This window comes from Gossypium arboreum, chromosome 2, assembly GCF_025698485.1.
Source record: "Gossypium arboreum isolate Shixiya-1 chromosome 2, ASM2569848v2, whole genome shotgun sequence".
In the NCBI taxonomy this organism is placed as follows: domain Eukaryota; kingdom Viridiplantae; phylum Streptophyta; class Magnoliopsida; order Malvales; family Malvaceae; genus Gossypium; species Gossypium arboreum.
The window spans coordinates 40,550,393-40,573,148 of NC_069071.1; the positions used below are offsets into that span (position 1 = coordinate 40,550,393).

The following is a 22,756-nucleotide window of genomic DNA, read 5'->3' on the forward strand; positions in this document are numbered from 1 at the left end:
CTTTCCACTTATTCATAATCACACCCTTATTTTTAAGTATTTCAACATGACAAATACTAAATTACCGTAGGCACATAAAGAAACAAACATATTCCTTATCACATATACGTAAATGTGCAAAACATAATCCTTACCTTGTACTGGTACATTTAGCCCAACCCATACTCAAACCATAAGGCTTTTGGGCAGAATATGCTCTAATACATAAGAACATTTCATCACATACTTCATTATACAGGCATACCATTACCAATTAGATCATTCACATATTTGGAGTCATAATATTAATCACATTACCTACCTCTTCGACATCGATAATTCACCTCAAATCACTCCACCGATGAGTAAGTAATACGCATACTGAACAACTTAAATACATAACACATATTTGATGGTAACTTATTGCAGATACTCAATATCAAAGTCTTACTTGAATCCTAGCATTTAGCCGTCGAGTCTTTAAAGCTCGGATATAGTATAAGCACGAAACCTATGGACATTAATCAAGATAATATTCTCGCATAAAGCCTGCGGGGTTTTAACCCGGATATAGTACTGACACAAATGCCCTTCGGGACTTATCACATTTATACACTTTCACATCCATCACATTGGCCATTTAGCCTTATCACATATATACACATTCACATTCATCACATTGGCCATTCGGCCGTATCACATATATACACATTCACATTCGTCACATTGGCCATTCGGCCTTATCACATATATACACATTCACATTCATCACATTGGCCATTTGGCCTTATCACATATATACATATTCACATTCGTCACATTGGCCATTCGGCCTTATCACATATATACACATTCACATTCATCACATTGGCCATTCGGCTTTACCACATATACATATCTTATACATCAATTTCAGCAATAGCTTATAAGCAACTCAAATAGTTTCATCAATGTTTACAACAAATTCACATATTCACTACAAACTGTTTTCCTGAGCAATAGTCACTAAATTATTTATAACTGGAGCTACAAAACTCAAAATCAATTGCCGTTAATTTTCCCTGAATATAGACTCATATATCTTCTATCCATAAAATTTTCAAAATTTTATGTTTGGCCAATCAATACCAGATTTTTCTTAAAGTTTCCCCTGTTTCACTGTTTGACTAATCTGACCACTCTTCACTACGAACCAAATTTCTCATTGAAAAAAAATTCAAAATGTGTTCTATTTGATTTAATTTGAAACTAGACTCATTAAGGAGTCTAAGCATATAAATTTTATCTTATAAACATTTTTGTACAATTTATAATGATTTTCTAAAAATGAAACAGGGGATTTCCGAGTCATTTCGACACCGTCTCACACAACTTTAATTATCTCTTTATAGGAGATTTCTTTGTTTACACAGTTTCTTTTATAAGAAACTAGACTCATTAAGCTTTGATTACACATTTTATTCAGCCTCTAATTCAACGCCAACAATTTATGGTGATTTTTAAAATAACGTTACTGCTGCTGTCCTAAGCAGATTATTAAAATTTTGTTCTTAAAATTTCCAAGTTCAAACAATTGAGAACTTACGATTTGTGTTTAGAACATATCATGGCCACATCATATCTTACTAATTCAGCTCATCATATCCTATTATGATTGAATTCACTCAACGCTTAATCACTTAAAACTTACCTCGAAGTGGTTGACGATTAGATGTCCACGGCTATTCAATTACTTTTTCTTTCCCTTATCCAACTTTGATCCTTTAAGCTCTTGAGCTAAATCAAACAAAATTTACTTCTCAATCAAACACATTCAGACGGCAACCATATGCATTTCAAAAACCAATTCATTCAGATCATTTGTCCATATATTAGCTTTTAGCATATTTGGTCATTAGAGCGACCTATTTAACTTTCAAGCATTCATTTCAAATTTTAATTAAACAATGTCGAATGCCATTAACTACTAATGCCACACACTCACATACACAAAATTTTCCATTACAAACACATTCGCCAAATACAACTATGTTACAAATCACAACTAAATTATTGATTAGATCACGTTTGCAAAACCTTTTAATCAAACTCATTATTCATGACATAATAATTACCAAGAGCCGAATACGTGATCGCTTAGTAAGCTTAAATTCATGTGAACTTTAATGTTAAAAAAAATGTCTATGAAATATTTACTCACTATTTTCTATCTTCAACTCAACTTCCTAGCTCCCAATCGGCACACTAAGTTCATCTTAATTTATTTCTCATCTTGTTAAACATAAACCGCAAAGCTAATCCTCATAAACTATTATCATCAATTCACTCATTTCTCTAGGGACAAAGCCGAATGTTCAATAAGCAAATAAGGCACACAAAGCATGACTTCTTCAATTAAACCTACCATTCCCTATTTCAATGATTTTAACAATATCTAACTAATGGCCAAATATAAATACTTTTCCCATACCACTAATTCACCTATTCTAAGCTCAATTTACCAATTAAGTAACAGCACTAATGTTGAGCATTATTTGACAATTTGTCTTAAGTGGCCGACTAAATTCATGTTCCCAATTCATAATTTCAAGTATTTCATTCACAAATTATATAAACTATGCTCAAAACCTCAAATTCCATTTCGGTAAGCTCCAACATGTTAGCCAAAATTCCTAAAGCACCTAAACCACTACTATGCATATCTAACAAGTTTAAACCTCACTTATCCACCTTTACTCATAAAAGCATAAAACAACCACCATCTCTTACCATCCATATCATGGCCGAATGCCCAATTTACCATAGAATTCAAAATTTCAAAATGGGCTAAGTCAAATACTTAGTTATCAACCACACTTAAAAAAATTCAAAGGAAATAACATGAGATTTTACCTTAATCTAGCAAAAATCCAAGAGTGACCGAAAGCCTAACTTTTCCCTCCTATATTCGCAATTGAAGAACAAAGAAAATGAACTAAGCCTTGTTCTTTTCACCTTTCACTATTCTATTTATTTTATTATAACACTAATAACATATACTATTATAATAATATAATAATACTAATATATGTATAAAATACATACATTTTCATTGATTATCCCTCATGGCCGGCCACTATATATATAAAATGTTAATTTGACATGCAAGTCCTTGGGTTTTAAAGTCACATAATACAAGGTCCTTTCAAATTTTACCTAACACAATTCTCAAAATTTTCACATAAGTCCATTTTCAATTAATTTCACATCAATTGGTAAAAATTAAAGCATTTAAAATTCACACAGCATAAACATATATTTTAGATATAAAATATTATATCCAAATATTTCGGTAATTCGGTTTAGCGGTCCCGAAACCACTTCCCGACTAGGGTCAAAATAGGGCTGTCACAATTAACATGTAAGAGTTAGGGTAAAGACTCATCTAATACTCATCTTTACTATAGCCCAAAGTTCCAAACTCGAACTTCATTCTCAAACTAATAGTAGTAACTACTTAAAGAACTTGGAACCACCATTAAAAACCTATTAACGAATAATTTGTTATCATCTCAACTACAAACAACCCCATGCGGGGCCTCTTATTCATAACTTACTGTTTTCTTTAAATTCATACCATCCTAAGCCTCAAAATATTACAAACCTAGACGATCTGATGTGAATGTTCCCGATCATAAAATAGAGAAGTATCGTTCTACTTGGAGTTAAGGCTGAAATTGGCTAAGTATAAGTTTAAAACAAAGGATTTCTAGTATTTTAAATATAGTAAAGGCTAAGGTTCTGCTAATAACAAAGATAGGGATATTTTGAAGTTGGTAATTAGGATGGAATAGTTTAGGCTTAAGGTTGAAGAGTGAACCAATACTATAGGATAGTATTAACCCGAAACTTATAACAACACTTAAGGTGGTTAGAAAGATAGGTAAACCATGACCCACTATCTATATGGAGATAGAAACCAACCGGTATAAGGGTGAATGCCACACTTGTTAGAGTGATAAGTTAAAATGAATCAGATTGATGCCACAATGATAACTTGATAAGTCAATTGAGTCACAAAAAAACAAAGGGAGTTGAATAACTCACAATTAGTATAATGTTCATAAAAAGAGTCAACAGTTGTAACCTTCAAATGTATACAAAAACAACTATTTATAGGCTCTAAGATGCCTATTGAAATTAGGCATCTATGGTGTTCACACACAATTAAAATGTTCATGCTTAAATAATAAATTTGGTTCTTGAATGCTTCCCCAAATCCGAATAAACACATTACTTCCCCAAATCTGTTCATGAATGCTTAGTCAAGAAGAAAGCGTCAATTCCATGAATGATCAGTCCTATATCTTCCTTCACTTCCCTTAGCCGTACATAAATGTGAAGGTGCCATGCATGTCCCTTAATTCTTGCATTAATGACATTGTAGATGCATGGATGAGTCAATGATCCTTCAAATTCATTCCCCAAACTGATGCATGAGCATTGTTGTTTAATGTGCAGAATTAATGTAGCTTCTCCTCCTTTGGACGTCCATGTATACTTATCATGGAAGAAAACTCCATATGCCTTGAATGTTCATATGTTTTGCATGGAACATGCACCTTCAATTAATTGGACGCATTAATGATGGACTGGTTCATGAATTGCAGCATGTATCTTGTAAATTTTTTCCTCCCATTGTGCATGCATGTTGTTAATTCAATAAGCTGAATTTATGTGTCATTTCCCCCCTTGGACGTTCATAACTTTATCCTTGCATGTATAGAAGTTGATTGGTCAAAGTGAGGTGTGAACATGGATTGATTCCACCTTGGGAAGCCAAATGTGCAGCTGACATTTTATTGTTGTTCCTTGAACAAGCTTGCTATCCAGCCAACCTACAAGACGCATTTAAAGTCAGCTTAAATTCACTAATAAGACATGATTTAATATCATTTAATTTGTCTAAACTTTAGATCCAATTTATGATGTCTGAACAAAGACACATTAAAATGCTATACTAAGTAAGACATAATTAATAGACTTAAGACACATTAAAATGCTATACTAAATAGGACACAATTAGTAAACTTATGACACATTAAAAATGATCAGATTAATGCATATTTAAGCCCAAATGAATTTATGACACAAATTAAATACTTAAATTATAGTAACTAAAATAACTAAAAATAAATGAATCAAAGTCCTTATTTTCCAGCAGCAAAATTAACAAACTAAAATTAAAAGCTTCATTTTGCACTTAGGCCCCTCGTGCTTGGGCCAATTCCGATGTTGTCGAATTGTATCATGACATGATGTGGCCGGGATTACATCAAGACCTATGTGACTTAAGCATTCCCTTTGCATGATCCTCTTGAATTGCTAATAATTAACTTGTTGAATGTCTTTAATTCACATTATTGTATCTATATGATTTATATTGATGGTAACATAATTGAATATTTGGTCATTTGGATTACCTCTAGATTTGTTAGTCCTTTAACTAAGTGAACTAGGTAGATTTACTTTAAGAGTTTTCAAGTTATTGAAACATCAATCATAAGTTGCATGTGAGATGGGATCGATACAAATTTAATATTTGCTTTCCAAGTTTCTTAGTGTTTAACATAACCCAAGGGACATCTTTTGCATGTTTGTTGTGTTTAGAATTGTTTTTGCTTGAGGACAAGCAAAAAGGTAAGTGTAGGGATTTGATCTGTCATGAACTATCATGTCTATTCGTATCTATTTGCACTTATTTTTGCATGTTTTCTAGCAATATTGAACCATTTTCATGGTAATTTATATTTTTAGAGTTTAAACATTAAAAATATGGTTTTAGTAGTTTTTATGTTATTTTATATTTGATAAAGATTATGTGGTTATGTAGGATGAATCAGGAGTTGAAGATGCAACTTCAGGATGAAACTGCAGCCAATGTCATGACAACACAACATGGAAATTGTGATACCAAAGAAAAATGCAAGGAAGGGCCAAAATAGACTCCACATCGTGACGAGAGGTACCTAACATTGTGACATCGTGATGAATTCCTGTACGCGTTGACTTCGATATTAAGGGAAATTCGTGGTCATTTTCCAATTTTAAACCCTAATTGTTGTATTAAACGAATGGGCAATTTAGTCTTTGGATTCCTTACCATATAACCAACATTTTATTCAAAATTAAGGAAGATGTTCAGTAGTTAGTAGATTAGTTTTAGGTTAGGTTTTCTCTTAGGAAAATGTTAGCAAAGTAATTTTGTATTATTTTCTTTTTATTTTTCTTTTTGATTTTTTTATTTTTAATTGAATTTTCTATTGTCGATTAAAATCTACATTAGGAGATGATTCAATATTTTGCTATCAACTAAATTTTATCAATGAGAATTTTCTCTACTAAATCACTTTTATATTTTATTTATTGTTCATTTGATTTAGCGCTTGTAAAATAATGAGATTGATCTTTGGGATGAAATTTTTTAATAAACTAATTATTTAGTTAAGTGTTTAATTCAATTCATTTGGGTTGTTATTTGATTTCGCCAAATTGCTAATATACTATAATTGATGCCTCTAGTAGATCATCTAGACAAATGAGACTGAAAGTAGATTTTGCCATGTATCAATTTGTTAGATATACCTCTAAATGAGACCAAGAGGGTAGCTTAGGTTGTAATCTTTAAATAAGAAGTGACTGAGAGGGTATTCCTAGGTAAGAGTAGTAAACAATTCAATTGGGTCAGGAATTTAGCTTAATTAGTAATTAATTAATTGATTTTGCATTGTTTAATTGAGAAATAGAAATTTATTTAGTAGTTAGTAAATTAGGATTAGTTTTATTTCAATTTGATTCTGGATTCGCACTACTACTTTGTAACTCGATTAGATTAATACTTGTCTTTGAATAATTAATTTAATAACAACATTTACCAATTTTGACAATCCCTTGGGTAAGACCCTCAAAATACTTCTGTATTTCATTGTAAATTTAAAACTATATTACAATTTGACCTGTACACTTGTAGTACACCGCACGTCTATATGTTTAATTGCATTATTTATCTACCTCGATGCACGCACACTTATGGGCAATTAACCAACTATCATACAATTACAAGATAATTTTTTTTTTCTTTTAGGAAATCTCTTTAGTGAAATCCACATGACAACGTTTACCTTAGGGAAGGTCTATTTCATGCCATCACAAGAGGTTATCAGTGGAGGCTGTAGGTTTTGTTTATGGACATTCTCTTACTCAATCTTTTAAAAGTACACAAGGTTTTTAATGTCTGGTTTTAATCATGAATGATTAATAAATGCATGAAAAGTACATGTGACATGATTTTCTAAATTATATGGAATGCTTATCATACATATACATGAACATACTTTACAGTCAATTTAAATATCATCATGTTATCATAGAAAAATATAAAATTAAATGACTCTGAATAGCAAAAAATTTCATGATTCCATCCTAGAAAATAGAAAAAATAAAATTACAATTATTACCCCAAAGCATACTTTGGGTGTTCTCAGTGAAACAAATATCCTAATTTTTGAGGTTTTTTGCTAAAACCACAAATGACTTGAAAAACAATGAAAGGATCTCTTGATGAACTTCTACCGCCACCATAGACTTCCACTACTGCCATGATTGATGTTGTTGTCACTGTTGCTATCGCTAACCACCGTCGGCCATTTTCGAGCCACGGCCACCAACCATTATCGTTGAACCATAGAAAACCTTCCACCATAGAACCACTATCAGTCTTTTGCCAATTGCCTATGTTGGGTTTGCATTGTCTCGATCAGTCTAGAATGCGTCTCGATTTTTCAGGATTTCTCGAAAAAATTCAGTTACTTAATACTTATGTTTATTTCTGACTCATATGAATTATTCCAAAAAAAAATAAATAAAATAATTCCTACATGGAGATGATAGTCCACGATCTAATTACATATACTAAGAAAATAATAATTATAATTACAACCACTTTAAATTCCAAGAATCATAATTTTGGTAAAATTACTTTATTATAAATAATAAAAATAATAAAATACATTCATTTACATACATAACCTTAACACTGTTATAAATATAAGAATGTCACATCTTATCAAAAAGTAACCAAGCATGAAGAAGAGAGAAATTTCGATATTGATTTATACTATAAACACAGCACAACCTGACTCTATTACCAATTGTTGTAATATATTTGGTTTAAAAAATGGTTTTCTATCACAGGAAAAAATTAAAAACTTGAAAATCGAGCTTTGTGCAAGAAGTACCTATGCTTTGTGTGAGACAAATCTTAGACATTCCTGACTTTCAACCGAATGACCTTTTTCGCTATTCTCACACCACCAATTACTTCGGGTGTGGGCTCGAACAATCACAAATCAAACATAGAACTATATATATATATTTACTTTCAGAAGGAAAGTAAATCTCTCTCTATAAAAACTGCTAAAATTGTTATTTCCCAAAAAATTGAATATATACTTAGAAAATAAATTCTAAATATTTTTGGGCAGAATAACAATATCTCAAAGTTGTGTTTTTATCCCTACCAGTGCCGTCTATTTATAGGAAAAGATTCAAAAATCATTGTTAAATTAGTAGAATACAAATAAATATTTATTTGATAGAAAAACAAGTCCCCTAGTTCTATTAGGAGAGAGGGGCAACTAGACTTAGTTAATTATATTAGGGTTGTTGTCCCTCATACACATTATGAGGGGTTATGGGCCTCTCATGTGTCAGGTCTAATTATGTGCTTGCTATACTTTTAACCCAACACTTTATAATTTAATATAACCCAATAAATGTTTTTTTATTTCCCAAAATAAATATTATTTACTAAATTAAATAATTTTCTCATTAAATTCTAATTTTGTTAAAGTCGTGGCAACTTTACCATAAAAGAATCTATGAAAATATATATTTAATTTCCATATTCAACGATTTACAATGACCTATTAATTTAATTTAATTTTCAAATTACAATTATTTAAGTAAAAAATAATTTGAAAAATTTCAACTAATTCTCAAGTCCTTTCCATATTTAGTGAGAAACCACATTCATTTCTGAATTCTTTAACTTTATCATTTCTATCCATTTATGTTCATTTGATTCAACATGCAATTCATTTCTAGTTTCAATGAGCTAACGGAGGGACCGATTAGACATATGTAATTACAGCTCAAATGATTTACAATTAGGTTCCATCTTTTCGACTATTAATTATAAAATCATTTAGCCACGAAGTCATTCCATTATAGTATCATGATTGAGCTCTCTCCAATTACATACCACTATGAAAGCTATTTGATCAATGCTCATCCAATGACCTTGTCATAAATGTTCCCCACATAGGACATCCTTAGTCTATTTGGAATAAATTCATTCTACAAATATTATCATATTTTATCTCATGGTAACTCTTTCACCTTCCTTAATGAAAAGTCAATTACTATTGAAACAGTAATTAAGTCATTCAGCACAAAGACAAATGACCTGTGGCCACGTTTACTATTCATCTATCGCATAATGCCAATAATAGTATATCATTTACCCATTTCATGGGCTATGAATTCCACTATTGTGAATGGTTGTACATATTACAAAAGTCCTATACCCAATGCACCAGCTTTTGGTTCATTATCTATTTGAATTTAGGGTTTTACTTACATCAAAGTATACAAGTCACGCATACACAGTCCACCATCCACTCAGGATTAAGGTATGCCACACTATGAATGTCACAGGTGAATAAATTCATGAACAGATTTAGGATCTATTTTACTTGGGTCCTATTTGATATGCTGCCAGTCTAGTTAGCCACATTTATGTCTCTATCTTCTGGGAGTCATCGCTCTAATGCTTTTAGTCTCCCTAATTGGACATTACAGACAGCATATTAGTCTTTTAATCACTTTTCTCATTTCTAATTAGACTAAAGACATGTTTAAGTCCATCTACTAATAAAAGTTGTCTTTCCATATTAGAATCTGACTACATAATACAGCTTAGTATTATTTAAACATTAGATAACTAGTGAGCTAATATTTACTTACATTTTTTTTTGTGTGCAAAATTCATTTATGAAAAGATACAAAGGGTATTAATGGAATTCATGGATAATTTTATTAAATCAATTTGTTCGAAAAAATATAAGTATACAAATGAATATACTACACTTAGGGCATCTAATCCAATAGTAACTACATTGTGAAGTTCAGTTATTTGCTTGCAACAAAGTTGTTTTCTAGACTTGACTTCTTGTTTGATTCCAAACCTTGGTTGAAGATTTGGAATAGTTCCCTTCCCCCAAAGATTAAAGACTTTGTTTGGAGGTGCCTTAAGGATTACGTGTCATGTAAAAGTAATCTATCAAGTAAGAGGGTGCCTTTTTATCTCTCTTGCATTAGAAGCTGCTTTGTCGAAAGTTTAATTCATTTGTTACTTAAATGTCCTTTGGTTGTACTCCTATGGCAGCTTAGGGTGGGTTTGGATGGGCAGTGCGTTTACCTACGGTTAGTGTAGAAATAACGGTGGCAGTGAAATTATATACTGTAGAGTAAGACAAAAAGTAAGCTAAACGCATCGCACCACATCCTACCCGCCCATCCAAACCCACCCTTAGTGATAGTTTTATTTCATTCTCATCTCCATATTTGGGATTCATTCCCACCTTTTTTTTAGCTCGTACTTTGCCTGATGATTCGATGCTAGCAAGTAAAGGATCTTATGATGGGTGCATGAGGAGGATCTGATGGTTCGATTAGTTTACTGTCCTTTACTCAGTGATTTGTTCTGTTATGCTTTCTTTAATCAATGATATTGTCGTTTTCTTTTTCTTTTTTTTTAAAAGAAAAGCAATAACTAACTTCTAAAATATTGTTTGATTTTACTTAAAACATCTACAAAATTTGTCATCTATAAATTAAAGGTTAGTAAGTAGATATTTTCAAATGTAAAATTTGCAAATGTTGTGTGTGTTTTGAAAAATTTTAATTTTAAATGAATAAATATAAAGTTTATCTTATATTAATTAGATAAAAGAAATTTTAATAAATAGATAAATAATTAATTAGAGTGATAATTTTAAAGTTCAAGTTATCTATTTAATTTAATTTAATTTTTATAATGAAAAGTGAATATAATTTGAAATTTTTTATCATACTTGTCATGAAATGAAACTATCTTGCTTTATTCTCTCTTATTAAAAGATACATAAACAATTATTTAGGGATAAATATCAAATTTATATATGAACTTAGGTGTAATGTGTAATTTGATAAATGAATTTTGGTTTGGTGCGATCATACTCATAAAAATTTAATTATGATCTATATATATATATATACATGAAACTTTGATTTCGATTCAATATACACTTTTAAAAATGGATACATATATTAACTTTCATATTGAATTGATATAATTATTTTTGTAGACAATATATTAACTCTTTTTTGAGATCAAATACATGGATCCTTTATTAGATAAAATAAAAATAGGCCTAAAAGACAAACTTAAAGTTTAAGGAAATCTGAAACAAAAGTAAAATGACCCAAAAGTAAAAGAAGAAAAAACTGGATCCAAAGGGTTGCTTTAGAACCTTCCTCTAACCTAGCTGTTATCAAATAATTCCCCCGCTCCTGAAAAGCAACAAAAAGTCATAGGGAAATTGTAAGGACAGTCTTCATCATAATTACTTGCCATTATTTCCTTCATCAGAAAACAAAAAATGTCTTCATTATGCATCGGTTTGCCATCTCCCCATCTTTCCTTTTATTCCCGATTCAGTTTCTCTTTAGCTCTTCAGCACCTTTAAGCATTCATGGCTTCTGTCCATCGCCTATCTGCATCCACCTCTTTCGCCGTGAAATAAGGAACTTCATTCATCAGATAAGTTGTTTCTCTCCTTTTCAGTCCCTCTGTAGCTAGAATATGACCAACCTTGTTTGATTCTCTATAGGTAAATCGAAAAACATAAGACCCGAAACTTGAACATAGTTGCTTTGAATCGTTGATAAAAACTTCCTTAGCTTGCAGTTTACAAAATCATCGTATGTGCATCTCCTTCTATTTCAATCGCCCTCAGTCCCAAATTTAAACCTAGATGGATCGCCTGGAGACACGCCATCGCTTCTATCGCAAAAATAGACGGTATATTCTCATGCATGACTGTTCTTGAACAAATAACCTTTTTTTTTTTTCGTTTCAAACCACTAACCTAAAGCAAGACTCTTTCCTTTGCCTATTAAATGCAGTGTCGAAATTGATTTTAACCGTTGAACCAGTCGGAGTTGTCTATCTGCCCATGATGAGCCCACTCCCTGGTAAGTGATTATTCAACCCATCAATTTCCTTAAGGTAACTGAACACGAAATCCACTAATTGAGAACCTGTTTTTTGCTCACCCTCGTGAGTAAACTTGTTTCTCGTCGTCCATATCGCCCACATTGCACATGCTATCAATCTGCCACTTAAACAAGAAATTTGAATCAAATATGTTTTTAATCCAATCTTTGTACTCAATATTAGCATCTGTTATAGGCCAAGTAACATTTAGTTTCTCCCATGTCTCCTTTGGTGTAGGGAATTCCCCAAACAAATGCTTCCTATTCTCTACTCCATTTTGGCATCTTCGGCAAGTAGCGGATCCTAGCATTCGTCTATAGTGTAGGTTGCTAAAAATAGGCAGATAGTTACAGAAGATTGTCCGGTTTGTAATTTTAATCTTAAGAGGTAGATCTAGGTTCCACAAATTTTTTTGGTAAAATATTCTATAGCTTTGTTATCTTTGGGTTTATTCATCTTGTAAGAGAAATTTATGCCCACTACGTACAGAATACTCCCCTATTGGCTCACCACGCCAGATGATATGGTCTTCATGCGGATTCATAGACAAAGGAATGCATAAAATTCTCGCAGCTTCCTCCTCTGGAAGGGTATTTCGAATCATCTCAACTTTCCATTTTCTTGTGTTGACATCAATCAAGTCTGCAACTTTATTTAGGCTCAAAATAGAAACCATGTTCTGAAATTTGAAATTTTCATTGCCAGGGACCCAAGCATCACCCTATGTAGTCGCTTGCCATCCCCTATCCTCCAACCCAAACCCTTAAGAAGCCCTTTTGTAGCCTATAAGCTCTGCCCTTTTGTAGCCTATAAGCTCTGCTAGGTAAAAGAAGGTAGATTTCCTAACTTGTAATTTAAGAAATCTGTTTCTCTAAAATATTTGGCTTTCAAAGTTCACACTAGTAACGAATTAGGATTACGTAACAAATGCTTTAAGAAATTTGTTTCTTTAAAATATTTGCCTTTCAAAGTTCACACTAGTAACGAATTAGGATTATGTAACAAATGCAACCCTGTTTGGTCAATAATGCAACATTAAAATGTGACAAATTTCGAAAACACATACCTCCTTCTTTAAGTGCACACAAAGACCTCCAATAACACCAATGTATGCCTTTTTTCCCATGATTATTTTTCCATCAGAAAGTCTATTATATTCTCCATTTCCATATAAAAGGACTTTGGCAATAGAAAGCAAAACATTGCGTATGTTAGAATTGCTTGCAAAATAGCTTTGATGAATACCTTTTTTCCACCTTCTGAGAGATGTTGTAAATCATGTTAATTTTATAATGTTATTGGTGATTTGTGAAAATTGAATCAAATTAGAATTTAATATGTAAAACCATACAAAATCAAAATTCATATATGACATTAATAATTAGATTAAATTTGAAGTATGATTTTGATATTTATCCCTAACTATTTATTAATGAAATATTCTCATAAACCGGTGGTCCGGCTGGGCCTAATTCCAACACCTCAGACAAACCAGTATTGGACCCGTATTGGACCGGGTTAGGCCTACGGGTCACCCATCGATAAACAGGTATAGATTTTATCAGTTTAGAGGGAAGCAAAAAGGCCTTAAAATCTGAATGGCTCAAATTGGAACAACGCTTGGGCTCTCTTCCACATCTTCGTCTTTCATCAATGGCGGAGCTGGAGACCCACGCTCCCTCTCATACATTTTCTCTTTCAGACCCCTTACTAAACTCACGACCGCAAAGTCTTCTTCTTTTACTAGTTGCAGAGCTTCATGGCAAGAGGTCTCTTGCTGTTCTTTCTTCATTAGGGTGCAAATTCTATCTGTTTCGACTTTTAATTTTATTGAAACAAATAACATTGTATTATGTTTGTTTTCAGCTGGTGGGAGTGCTGGTGTTTTCAGCAGTTCCTTTCACGGCGGTCAAAGCCATCGCTAATAGCCCTCTAGGCGAGGCCCTGCGGAGGCAATTGTTAAAGAGGAAGAAGGAAGCTCTTGCAAATTCTTCCAAGTTCCAGGCTTTAGCTCAGAAGGCAAGAAATGAGAGGTAATATTCTGCTTCTGGCTTAAAACTAATCCTTCGCTTATATAAGCTTGCGTTGCGAGTTTGAAACCAAATAAGAAATATATTGAATCGTTAAGGTGCCTATAATAATTAAATATTATATATATATGGTTTTTTTAGGCAAAACTATAAAATTTCTACTGCACTAAGCTTATCTAAAATTAAAGGCAACCTTCTGGATATTAAACACTTCATTTTAGTTGATATGGTATATAAATCTGTTAATTTTGAATATCGGAGTTTTAAAGATTAAAGCTAATTGAATTAGAAAATATAGATAGCTTGGATATGTTTAGCCGGATTGGCAATGCCTATTTATAGGGAATGGTCTCAAAGCTTACTAAGCAACCCGTATGACACCTATCTATCGAGTGTCTTATGCTGGTTGCTATGCATGCAACCACTTGACGCCAAACAAGCAAGGACTTGCAATAGGGGTACAACAACTATGAAATTTGAATTTCTAAAAGGATAATTAAATGGTATGACAGAACACAATAATAAAAATAATCTTTTGTAAAAAAAATAAATATGAAATTGATACTTTTCAAAATTATTTTTGAATTTAAAAACATCAATATTAGAAAGCACTTATATGAGTGTAGATGTGTGGCACATTCTCTGGAGCATTCTTCAATTACAAAATCGATGAGAGGCCTAAATGTGCCATGTAGGTAGAGTACGTCCATATTATGGAATGATATGCATGCAATCTTTATCTTATTTTCTCTAACAAAAGAAGGGTTCTAAAGATTTATTTCATAAGGTTCTTGTAAACACTATCACTAGGTGATAGTTCAAGTTCAAGATCAAGTACACAAGATGCATACCATTATGCATGTCACTTTTGTTCACTAGTTCATTAATTTGAATGTGGGGATTGTTGTAAATAATTCAAATGAACCATGCACAAATACATAGGTTATTCATTTCAAACTGTGGCATTCTCCAACACATAAGCGAATAAATGTCAAGTGGTGGCATGCAAATCAATCACCACAGTCATATTATTGTGTAGAATGCTTGAAACCATTCCCTGTAAATGGGTTCTGTTAATTCAGCTAAATGATACAAGCATTTTACTTTTCTTAGTTCAATAACTTTAGCATTCTTTCTCTTTCTCTCATCATTTCCAGGCATTCAAAATTTATATAGTAGTATATGCCGCATCTTGTAAAGTTGGAGATTTACCATAGTTCTTTTGATCTTTGTAGTTCTTGTGCAAGGTTATGGAGATTATTGATGGTTGAATCTTGGAAACTTGATATTATTATAGTGTTGCTTGCATAATTCAAAGACGGCAAAAATTGGTTTTAAGAATGATAGTCTTACTAGGGTTAAGCTTTTAAAGTTCTCTAATCTCTACTATCTTGATAATGTTTAATCATATTAATTAGGTTTATTATTTAATTAGAATCATAACACTATTTGTGTTTTTTTTTTGGTCTAGTTGAATGCCAATGATAATCTTTGGTGGAATGCTTTTGTGTCTTTAATGATATTAATTAGTGTGCTTTGTTTGCTTCATTATTCATTTAGAAGCCGGCTCAGATTTAATCTCCTTAGTTACATTTATAAATTAAAATTGTATTCATATTAAGTAAATATGTTTCTTATAGCATGTACCTCTGACTTTTTCAGCTTCTGGTATGGAGAAGACCGCCCTCGCTGGCTTGGTCCCATCCCATATGACTATCCTGAATATCTAACTGGAGAACTGCCTGGGGATTATGGTTTTGATATTGCAGGTCTGGGCAAGGATCCTGTGGATTTCCAGAAGTACTTTAAGTACGTCAACATTTCTTTCAATTCAATTTCCTCTGAAGTCATGGCTTTTTAAGATGTTTACAGTGAAAATGATTGTGTTCAGTATGATGTAAATGAGAAAACACGAGTTATGACTTTAATTCCTAATAGGATTATAGGGGTTAAAATATGCTTCAAGTCCTTGTAGTCATTATAAGTTTGAAATTTAGCCCCTCTATTTTTATTTCAAGGAATTTGATTGTTAACATTATTAAAATTCTTTTGTTACACTCATGTCATTACAATGTTTATTTTTGTTACATGGCTACCAAGTGAGTATTTTTTTTATTTCAAAGTGTCAAACTAGTGAATGTAACAGAAGAATTGCAATAGTGTTAACAATTGGACTTGAATTTTGAAATCTAAAAAGTAGAGAGACTAAATTCTTTGAAATAAAAGTAGAGGGGGTAAATTCCAAATGTATGAAGATTATAGGGATTTGGGGTATATTTTAACCGAATATAGGGTACCTCTTCCAAACTTCATTCAGATGCTTGTATTATTGTTGTTATGATTACTATTATTTTTTTTTGGGGAGGGGGTAAAGGAGGTCAAAATAGTTCACAATGTTAAACACCAGTTCCATGGTGATAGGATTCCTCAGTTAAATTATCATGAAATTTAGTATACGATGATGTTTTGAATTGAAGTAGATAGTTTTAATTATTAAATGATCAAATGCAATCTCTATTATGCAGTTTCGAAATTCTTCATGCTCGTTGGGCTATGCTTGCTGCCCTTGGTGTTGTGGTTCCTGAAATATTAGATCTGCTTGGAATCTCTCACTTTGCTGAGCCTGTTTGGTGGCGGGTGGGCTATTCGAAACTTCAGGTTGTTAATCTGTACCGGTTCATTAACTATCTTTCACAGATAATCTGGAATGTCTAAATCTTATTTAATCTTAGGTAGTTCCCTTGGTTGCGACTTTATTGTCAAATTTTTAGTGCTAAAGGAGGTTTCTAGTTAATGCATAATCTGCTACTTTAAGAAGATATATGTTGCAAGGCTTTTCCTATATTCTAATATGTTTCATATACCGATTACCGTTTTAAAATATATGAAATTTTCATTGCTACATTTTTTTTGGTATGTGTAGAGATTCACTGCAACTTAGACTGTAGGAAATAGTCATTTTTCTTCTCAAAAAGATCACTTCAACCTATCCTAGAATCCAAACTTGAGAAATCTAAGTTGAAGTTTCAAATTTGGTTACTTAGAAAAAAACAACATATCAACATATCCGTTAAATGTGCTTGTTGATTTTTGTGAGGGAGAAACACTGGACTACCTTGGCATCCCGGGTCTACACTTAGCTGGAGGGCAAGGAGTGATTATCATTGCTATCTGCCAGGCCCTCTTGATGGTAGTATCTTTTTAGCAATCTCATTGTTCTGATCCCTTTCCTTCATAAATATCATTTATGCAATAGTTGGGAAAAGAGAGACTGTTAAGGATTGTGCAATTTTATTTTTATTTTCATTTACACTTAAGGTGTGCTTGGTTGGGTGGAAATGTCGAAAGAAAAACAAATTTTGAGTGTGTTTAGTTGGAAAGAAAGGTGAGAAAAAGGAAATAGGAGAGATGATTATTTTTCATTCTAATGTATAAAAACCAATTCTTTCATATTGGAATGATGAGAGGAGAGAAAATAAGAGAGAGATGTGAATGTTAGTTTAAACTTATGCATTTTTTAAATGTTTTATTTTTTTTCATTTCATTTTTCAAGTCTACTAAGCAAATGACGGAAGGAAAATTACTTTGTTCATTCTATTTTTTCATCTTTCCTACCAAGTACATCTATGGAAAGAAAAATTATATTTTTGATCTTTTTATTTTCCTACCCTTCAATTTTTTATCTTTCTAATTTTTTTTCCGCTCTACCAAGCAAAGATTTAATGTTTCAATAATTGGAGGTTTTGTTGGTTACTATTTGATTGCAATATAGGTTGGACCAGAGTATGCAAGATATTGCGGGATAGAGGCATTGGAGCCTCTGGGGATTTACTTGCCAGGCGATATTAATTACCCGGGAGGAGTTTTATTTGACCCATTGAAGCTGTCAAAAGACCCAGTAGCTTTTGAGGAGCTGAAGGTGAAGGAGATTAAAAATGGGAGGCTAGCCATGGTTGCTTGGTTAGGCTTTTATTTCCAAGCAGCTTTGACAGGTAAAGGTCCAGTTCAGAACCTAGTTGAGCACCTCTCTGATCCATTTCATAATAACCTATTTTCCCTTCTTAATTCCATGTCAAATACATAATTCTCAATACAGAATGATAGATATAAATACTTTGTAAACCACTTTTTAGTTTTATCTTACTATATATGTATGTAAATGACTATTACTTTCTTTCTAAATTTGACATGGTTTGTATCTAGGGATGGTAGAGATGGGATTTTTTATTTATTGTTTTAATAAGTTACAAATGCAATTATAATAGTCTATCCAAACGTGGACAGTTATAATCAATTATTAAAATGAACTAACTGATTAATAATCAAAATATATTTGAAAATAAAATTAACAAATAAAAAAATTGAAAAGAATTTATTACATGATAAGATTTGAATTTCAAAATTTTAAAGTTTTTGTGTATTTTTCCTATTAAACTAAGGTATTATTGGCAATGTCAATGATTTTTAATCACAAGCATTTGAATTAATTTAAAATTATTATTCGAATAATTAAAATTAAATTTTAATTTCACCTAACTTTTAAGTTTATTTTTGAATGAATATAGTTGGAATGAATATAGTTGGATTTATTGGAAAACAAAGCCCAAAACAAAATAATCCAAAATACATAGAAAGGCCGAAAGATTCGACCCAGACCCAGTAAAATCATTACCTGAGGCAACATAAGTTAAATCCCATTAACCTACAAACTCTTCATTTTCCCGAAATCCCCTTTCCTCTTCATTTTCCCGAAAACCTACAACTTCAGCAAAAACAGAACTAGAACGACTCCCATTACAAGATAGCCCACTCCTTGGATGGTCTCTTTCCACCATCTCCACTGCGTAATCAGGTACTCTTCCATTTTCGTTACTACGTTCTCCATTTCTTAAACCTTTTGCCAACAGATTTGCCACTTCATTTTTCATTTCTTTGCCATATAGAAACTTGCATATCTAGAAATCCTGACTTAACTGTAAACAGTCTTTAATGATAGCACCGATCTCCAATTTATCTTCCTCTTTCATTTGTAGTTTTTTTTTTTTTTTTATTACTGATAGAGCATCCCCCTTTACCTCTATAGCCATAACCCCCAAATCCATCCCCATTTGAAGCCTTTGAACACATGCAATAGCCTCTGGAGCAAAAATCGAAGGAGCACCCACATTTTAATAACCCTAGACCCCTTTGAATCCCGTACAACGATCCCAAAGCAAGACCTATGTTCCTCCTTATTGTTGCGATATCAAAGTTGATTTTCACAAAGGGAATCTCTGGTGGTTTCCACCTCTCTACCTCCCTCGGTTTGACAAGTAAGTATATCTTCAGCCCGTCCAATTCACTCAAATAGTTTCTTACAAAATCTGCTGTTTCTAATGCCGTTATTTTTTTTTCTCTTATGCACCCATCTGTTTCTTGTTGGTCATATCGCCCACAATCCGCAAACAAAAATACGACACTGATTCAAGGAATTATTTTCAAACAACCAGGTAATCCAACTCAAAAAATCCTTAGAGAAATCCTTTTGTCGCCCATATACTCTTCCAAGTAAAAGAAGGTAGATTCCTCAACCTTGCTTTTAAGAAGTACGTCGTTGGATGGTATTTAGGTTTTAACGTACAAGCAAGTAAAGAATTTGGAAACGTAACTAACCTCCAACCTTGTTTTGCAAGGAACGATAAATTACATTGACGTAATGCCAAAAATAGCCCCTAATGTTTGGCTGTTTGGTCACTTTGGCCTTTTATTTTTTTTGGAGCATTTTTAACACTTAGGCTCCGTTTGGTAATTTGTAAAAGCTTTTCCGTAAAAGCTTTTCAGGTTTTTCTGGTGTTTGGTTGGGTGAAAATAATTTCCTACGGTAAAATATTTTACATAAGTTGGGAGAATGGGGTCTTTTTTTAGGAAAATGTCTTACCCTTTTGAATTTGGTAAGACATTTTCCGGAAAAACACAGCTTCTTCTCCCGTTTCCCCTTTCCCTATTTTAAATCCTCATCTCGAAGTTTCTGCCATGAAAGCTGCTTCCTTCAACACTCCCCATTTTCCGTCCATCATCAGAGGAAGATGGTCGCGAAAGGTGCTTCATTTTCCATACTTTTAGCAACACTGGCTGGCTCGTGTAAGTTCCCTTTTTTTTCTTTTTCTGGTATGACTAAAGGTCTTTTATTTTGGAATTTTGCTCATGGAAAAGTAAATTCTGGCATTATTTAGCAGACACGGTTCAGTGATTGAGCGTTTTCAGAGAAGAGAGGGGTCGAAGGTGAGGTATAAGGACATGGCAAATAAGAGGGAAGAGAATCAAAGGAGGTGGAAGTGTGGATGGGATAGGGAAAGATTAGAACTTGATAGGAAATTGAAGGAACAGTTGAATAGAAACAAGTTTGATAAATCGAGTTCGATGATAAATCACGGTGATGTTTTGAAAGCTCTGTCTCGGGCTTTGAATAAAACAGAGTATTTGGATATTGCTGATAAGATGTTAATGGAGAACCCAGAGTTGGCTTTGATGGGTTCTTGTGTGCTTGTCATGTTGATGAAAGGTGAGGATGTGTATGTGATGAATGTTGGTGATAGTAGGGCAGGTTTGGCGCAAAAGGCGGAGCCCGATTACTGGTTGGGGAAGGTTAAACAGGATTTGGAGAGGATTAATGAGGAAACACTGCATGATCTTGAAGGTTTTGATGTAGATAAATTTAGTTCAATTCCTGATTTAACTGCTTTTCAGCTTAGTGTGGATCATAGCACCAATGAAAAAGAGGTAAAAATCCCATACACGAATCTTTTATTACAAAATGAAATGATATCTATACCCTCTTTTGATCATTGATGGATTGAGATTGATGTCTTGTTTCATTTCAGGAAGTTCAAAGAATAAAAAACGAACATCCAGATGATCCTTGCGCTGTGATGAACGACTGAGTTAAAGGTTCTTTGAAGGTTAGTCTAGCTTTTGGGGCTGGTTTTCTCTAACTTCTTAAACTACTTTATAGATGAATATGCTTATTCTAGTTGGTGTTTGAGACATGAAATTTTAGGAAAAACACTATCAATTGTTTTGACAACATAAAGAGTTCGCCTCTTTAAAATGAATGTTGTCCATAATTTGCGGAAGTTATAGTTGATTCTTGGAGTATCATTCTGAGAACCATAGAACTACGATCACATGAAATAGTAGTTATAGTCATAGTTAAAGGTGTCTGTCCGAAGAATGTGGCTTTTCAGAAGAGAAGAGCCAAATGACATTCTGCAACGAGATGATTAGTATACACAGAAATAGATCTTGTCTTCCTTTTCAGTGCAAGTTTGACTGAGGGTCATGATCATTTGCTTGATAAAGAGAGATCTTATAGTTGGTTTAAATGTAGAGTAATTTTTGGTGTGTATTTACATTGGCTTTAGGAATTTGTTTGCATTATAAATTTCTGTATTTGACCCTTATGTCTCTTTGAATTTGTGCAGCCTAAATGGAACAATGCACTTCTAGAGATGTTCAAAATAGATTACAAAGGAAATTCTCCATATATCACTTGTGTACCATCTCTCCACCACCAGAGATTAGGCCCACAGATTCTTCGTATTATCATCCGATGGGCTCTCTCAATACTTAACAAATGAGGAGGCTGTATCTGAGGTTGAACTTTTCATCACATTGTAACCCGAAGGAGACCCTGCGCATCATCTCATTGAAGAAGTGCTGTTCCGTGCTGCAAAGAAAGCAAGCATGGACTTCAAGATTTACTCGAAATACCCCAAGGGGATAAAAGGCGGTACCATGAAGATGTTTCCGTCATAGTTATTTCTTTAGAGGGGAGAATATGGAGATATTGTGTATAAGTCATAGAGAAAACCACAGACAGAAGACATAAGAAATATGCCCCTCCCCCCCACCAAAAAAAAAAAAAAGAACTTTGGCATATTGTTTTTTCCATTTTTTCCTGATCACCTGTGTAACATAGCAATGAAGCTCCTCAGAGGTTTGAGGAACGTAGTTATGAAGATGTAGTGGGTGGTGAGGGAAGCGTAAAGGTGTAAAAGCTGGTACATGATTATTAGAAAAAATTGTCATAGAAGTTGCAATTTTGCTACTAGTAAATGCCAATTATTCTTTTGGAAAAATGGTCTTGTTCGCCATTATCGCCTACTATAACTTTATTTAAACAAACCCTGTGGCTGTGGTGTTGGCAAACACTACTGGAGCATCTGTTCCTTTTTGTTTTGTTCTTTTAGTAAACAATTCAATATTAGAAAATTGGGATTGTTTCTCAACAAAAATAATAAAATATTTTCAGGAAATTTGCTAACAGAATATATTTTACACAGATTCATCCAAACATCAGTAAAGCAAATTATTTTCAGAAAAGTAAATTATTTTCTAGAAATTATTTTTC

General features: G+C 32.8%; 2 protein-coding genes and 1 long non-coding RNA gene across 6 annotated transcripts; all 3 read left to right on the forward strand.

The window, feature by feature from the left end:
- The first annotated feature begins 11,569 nt into the window (after window positions 1-11,569).
- LOC128287049 (uncharacterized) lies at window positions 11,570-12,940 on the forward strand. The gene is made up of 3 exons (XR_008277754.1): window positions 11,570-12,142; window positions 12,247-12,315; window positions 12,575-12,940. It is a non-coding gene; the product is annotated as an uncharacterized LOC128287049 (long non-coding RNA).
- An 888-nt stretch (window positions 12,941-13,828) lies between these two features.
- LOC108467342 (chlorophyll a-b binding protein 7, chloroplastic) lies at window positions 13,829-18,569 on the forward strand. Of its 2 annotated transcripts, XM_017767974.2 has the most exons (6): window positions 13,829-14,106; window positions 14,204-14,370; window positions 16,030-16,176; window positions 16,893-17,025; window positions 17,465-17,557; window positions 18,140-18,569. In XM_017767974.2, the coding sequence occupies exons 1-6, from the start codon at window positions 13,936-13,938 to the stop codon at window positions 18,449-18,451; spliced, it is 1,023 nt and encodes a 340-aa protein (XP_017623463.1). In that variant the 5' UTR covers window positions 13,829-13,935; the 3' UTR covers window positions 18,452-18,569. The 2 variants fall into 2 exon arrangements, with proteins under 2 accessions (XP_017623463.1, XP_017623466.1); XM_017767977.2 differs by lacking the exon at window positions 17,465-17,557.
- A 472-nt stretch (window positions 18,570-19,041) lies between these two features.
- Window positions 19,042-22,484, forward strand: LOC108467188 (probable protein phosphatase 2C 4). Of its 3 annotated transcripts, none has more exons than XM_053024786.1 (7): window positions 19,042-19,219; window positions 19,451-19,679; window positions 19,836-19,924; window positions 20,387-20,487; window positions 20,583-21,126; window positions 21,228-21,305; window positions 21,828-22,484. In XM_053024786.1, the coding sequence occupies exons 5-6, from the start codon at window positions 20,644-20,646 to the stop codon at window positions 21,285-21,287; spliced, it is 543 nt and encodes a 180-aa protein (XP_052880746.1). In that variant the 5' UTR covers window positions 19,042-19,219; window positions 19,451-19,679; window positions 19,836-19,924; window positions 20,387-20,487; window positions 20,583-20,643; the 3' UTR covers window positions 21,288-21,305; window positions 21,828-22,484. The 3 variants fall into 3 exon arrangements, with proteins under 3 accessions (XP_052880746.1, XP_017623239.1, XP_052880745.1); XM_053024785.1 differs by having other exon boundaries at window positions 19,043-19,219; window positions 19,857-19,924; XM_017767750.2 differs by having other exon boundaries at window positions 19,451-19,856.
- The last annotated feature ends 272 nt before the right edge of the window (window positions 22,485-22,756 follow it).

Coding starts and splice junctions, on each gene's coding strand:
- LOC108467188 (XM_017767750.2), top strand. CDS start 20,644: ATGGCAAATAAGAGGGAAGAGAATCAAAGGAGGTGGAAGTGTGGATGG. Junction 21,127..21,227: donor ATAGCACCAATGAAAAAGAG/GTAAAAATCCCA, acceptor GTTTCATTTCAG/GAAGTTCAAAGAATAAAAAA.
- LOC108467342 (XM_017767974.2), top strand. CDS start 13,936: ATGGCTCAAATTGGAACAACGCTTGGGCTCTCTTCCACATCTTCGTCT. Junction 16,177..16,892: donor GATTTCCAGAAGTACTTTAA/GTACGTCAACAT, acceptor TCTATTATGCAG/TTTCGAAATTCTTCATGCTC. Junction 17,558..18,139: donor TCTGCCAGGCCCTCTTGATG/GTAGTATCTTTT, acceptor ATTGCAATATAG/GTTGGACCAGAGTATGCAAG.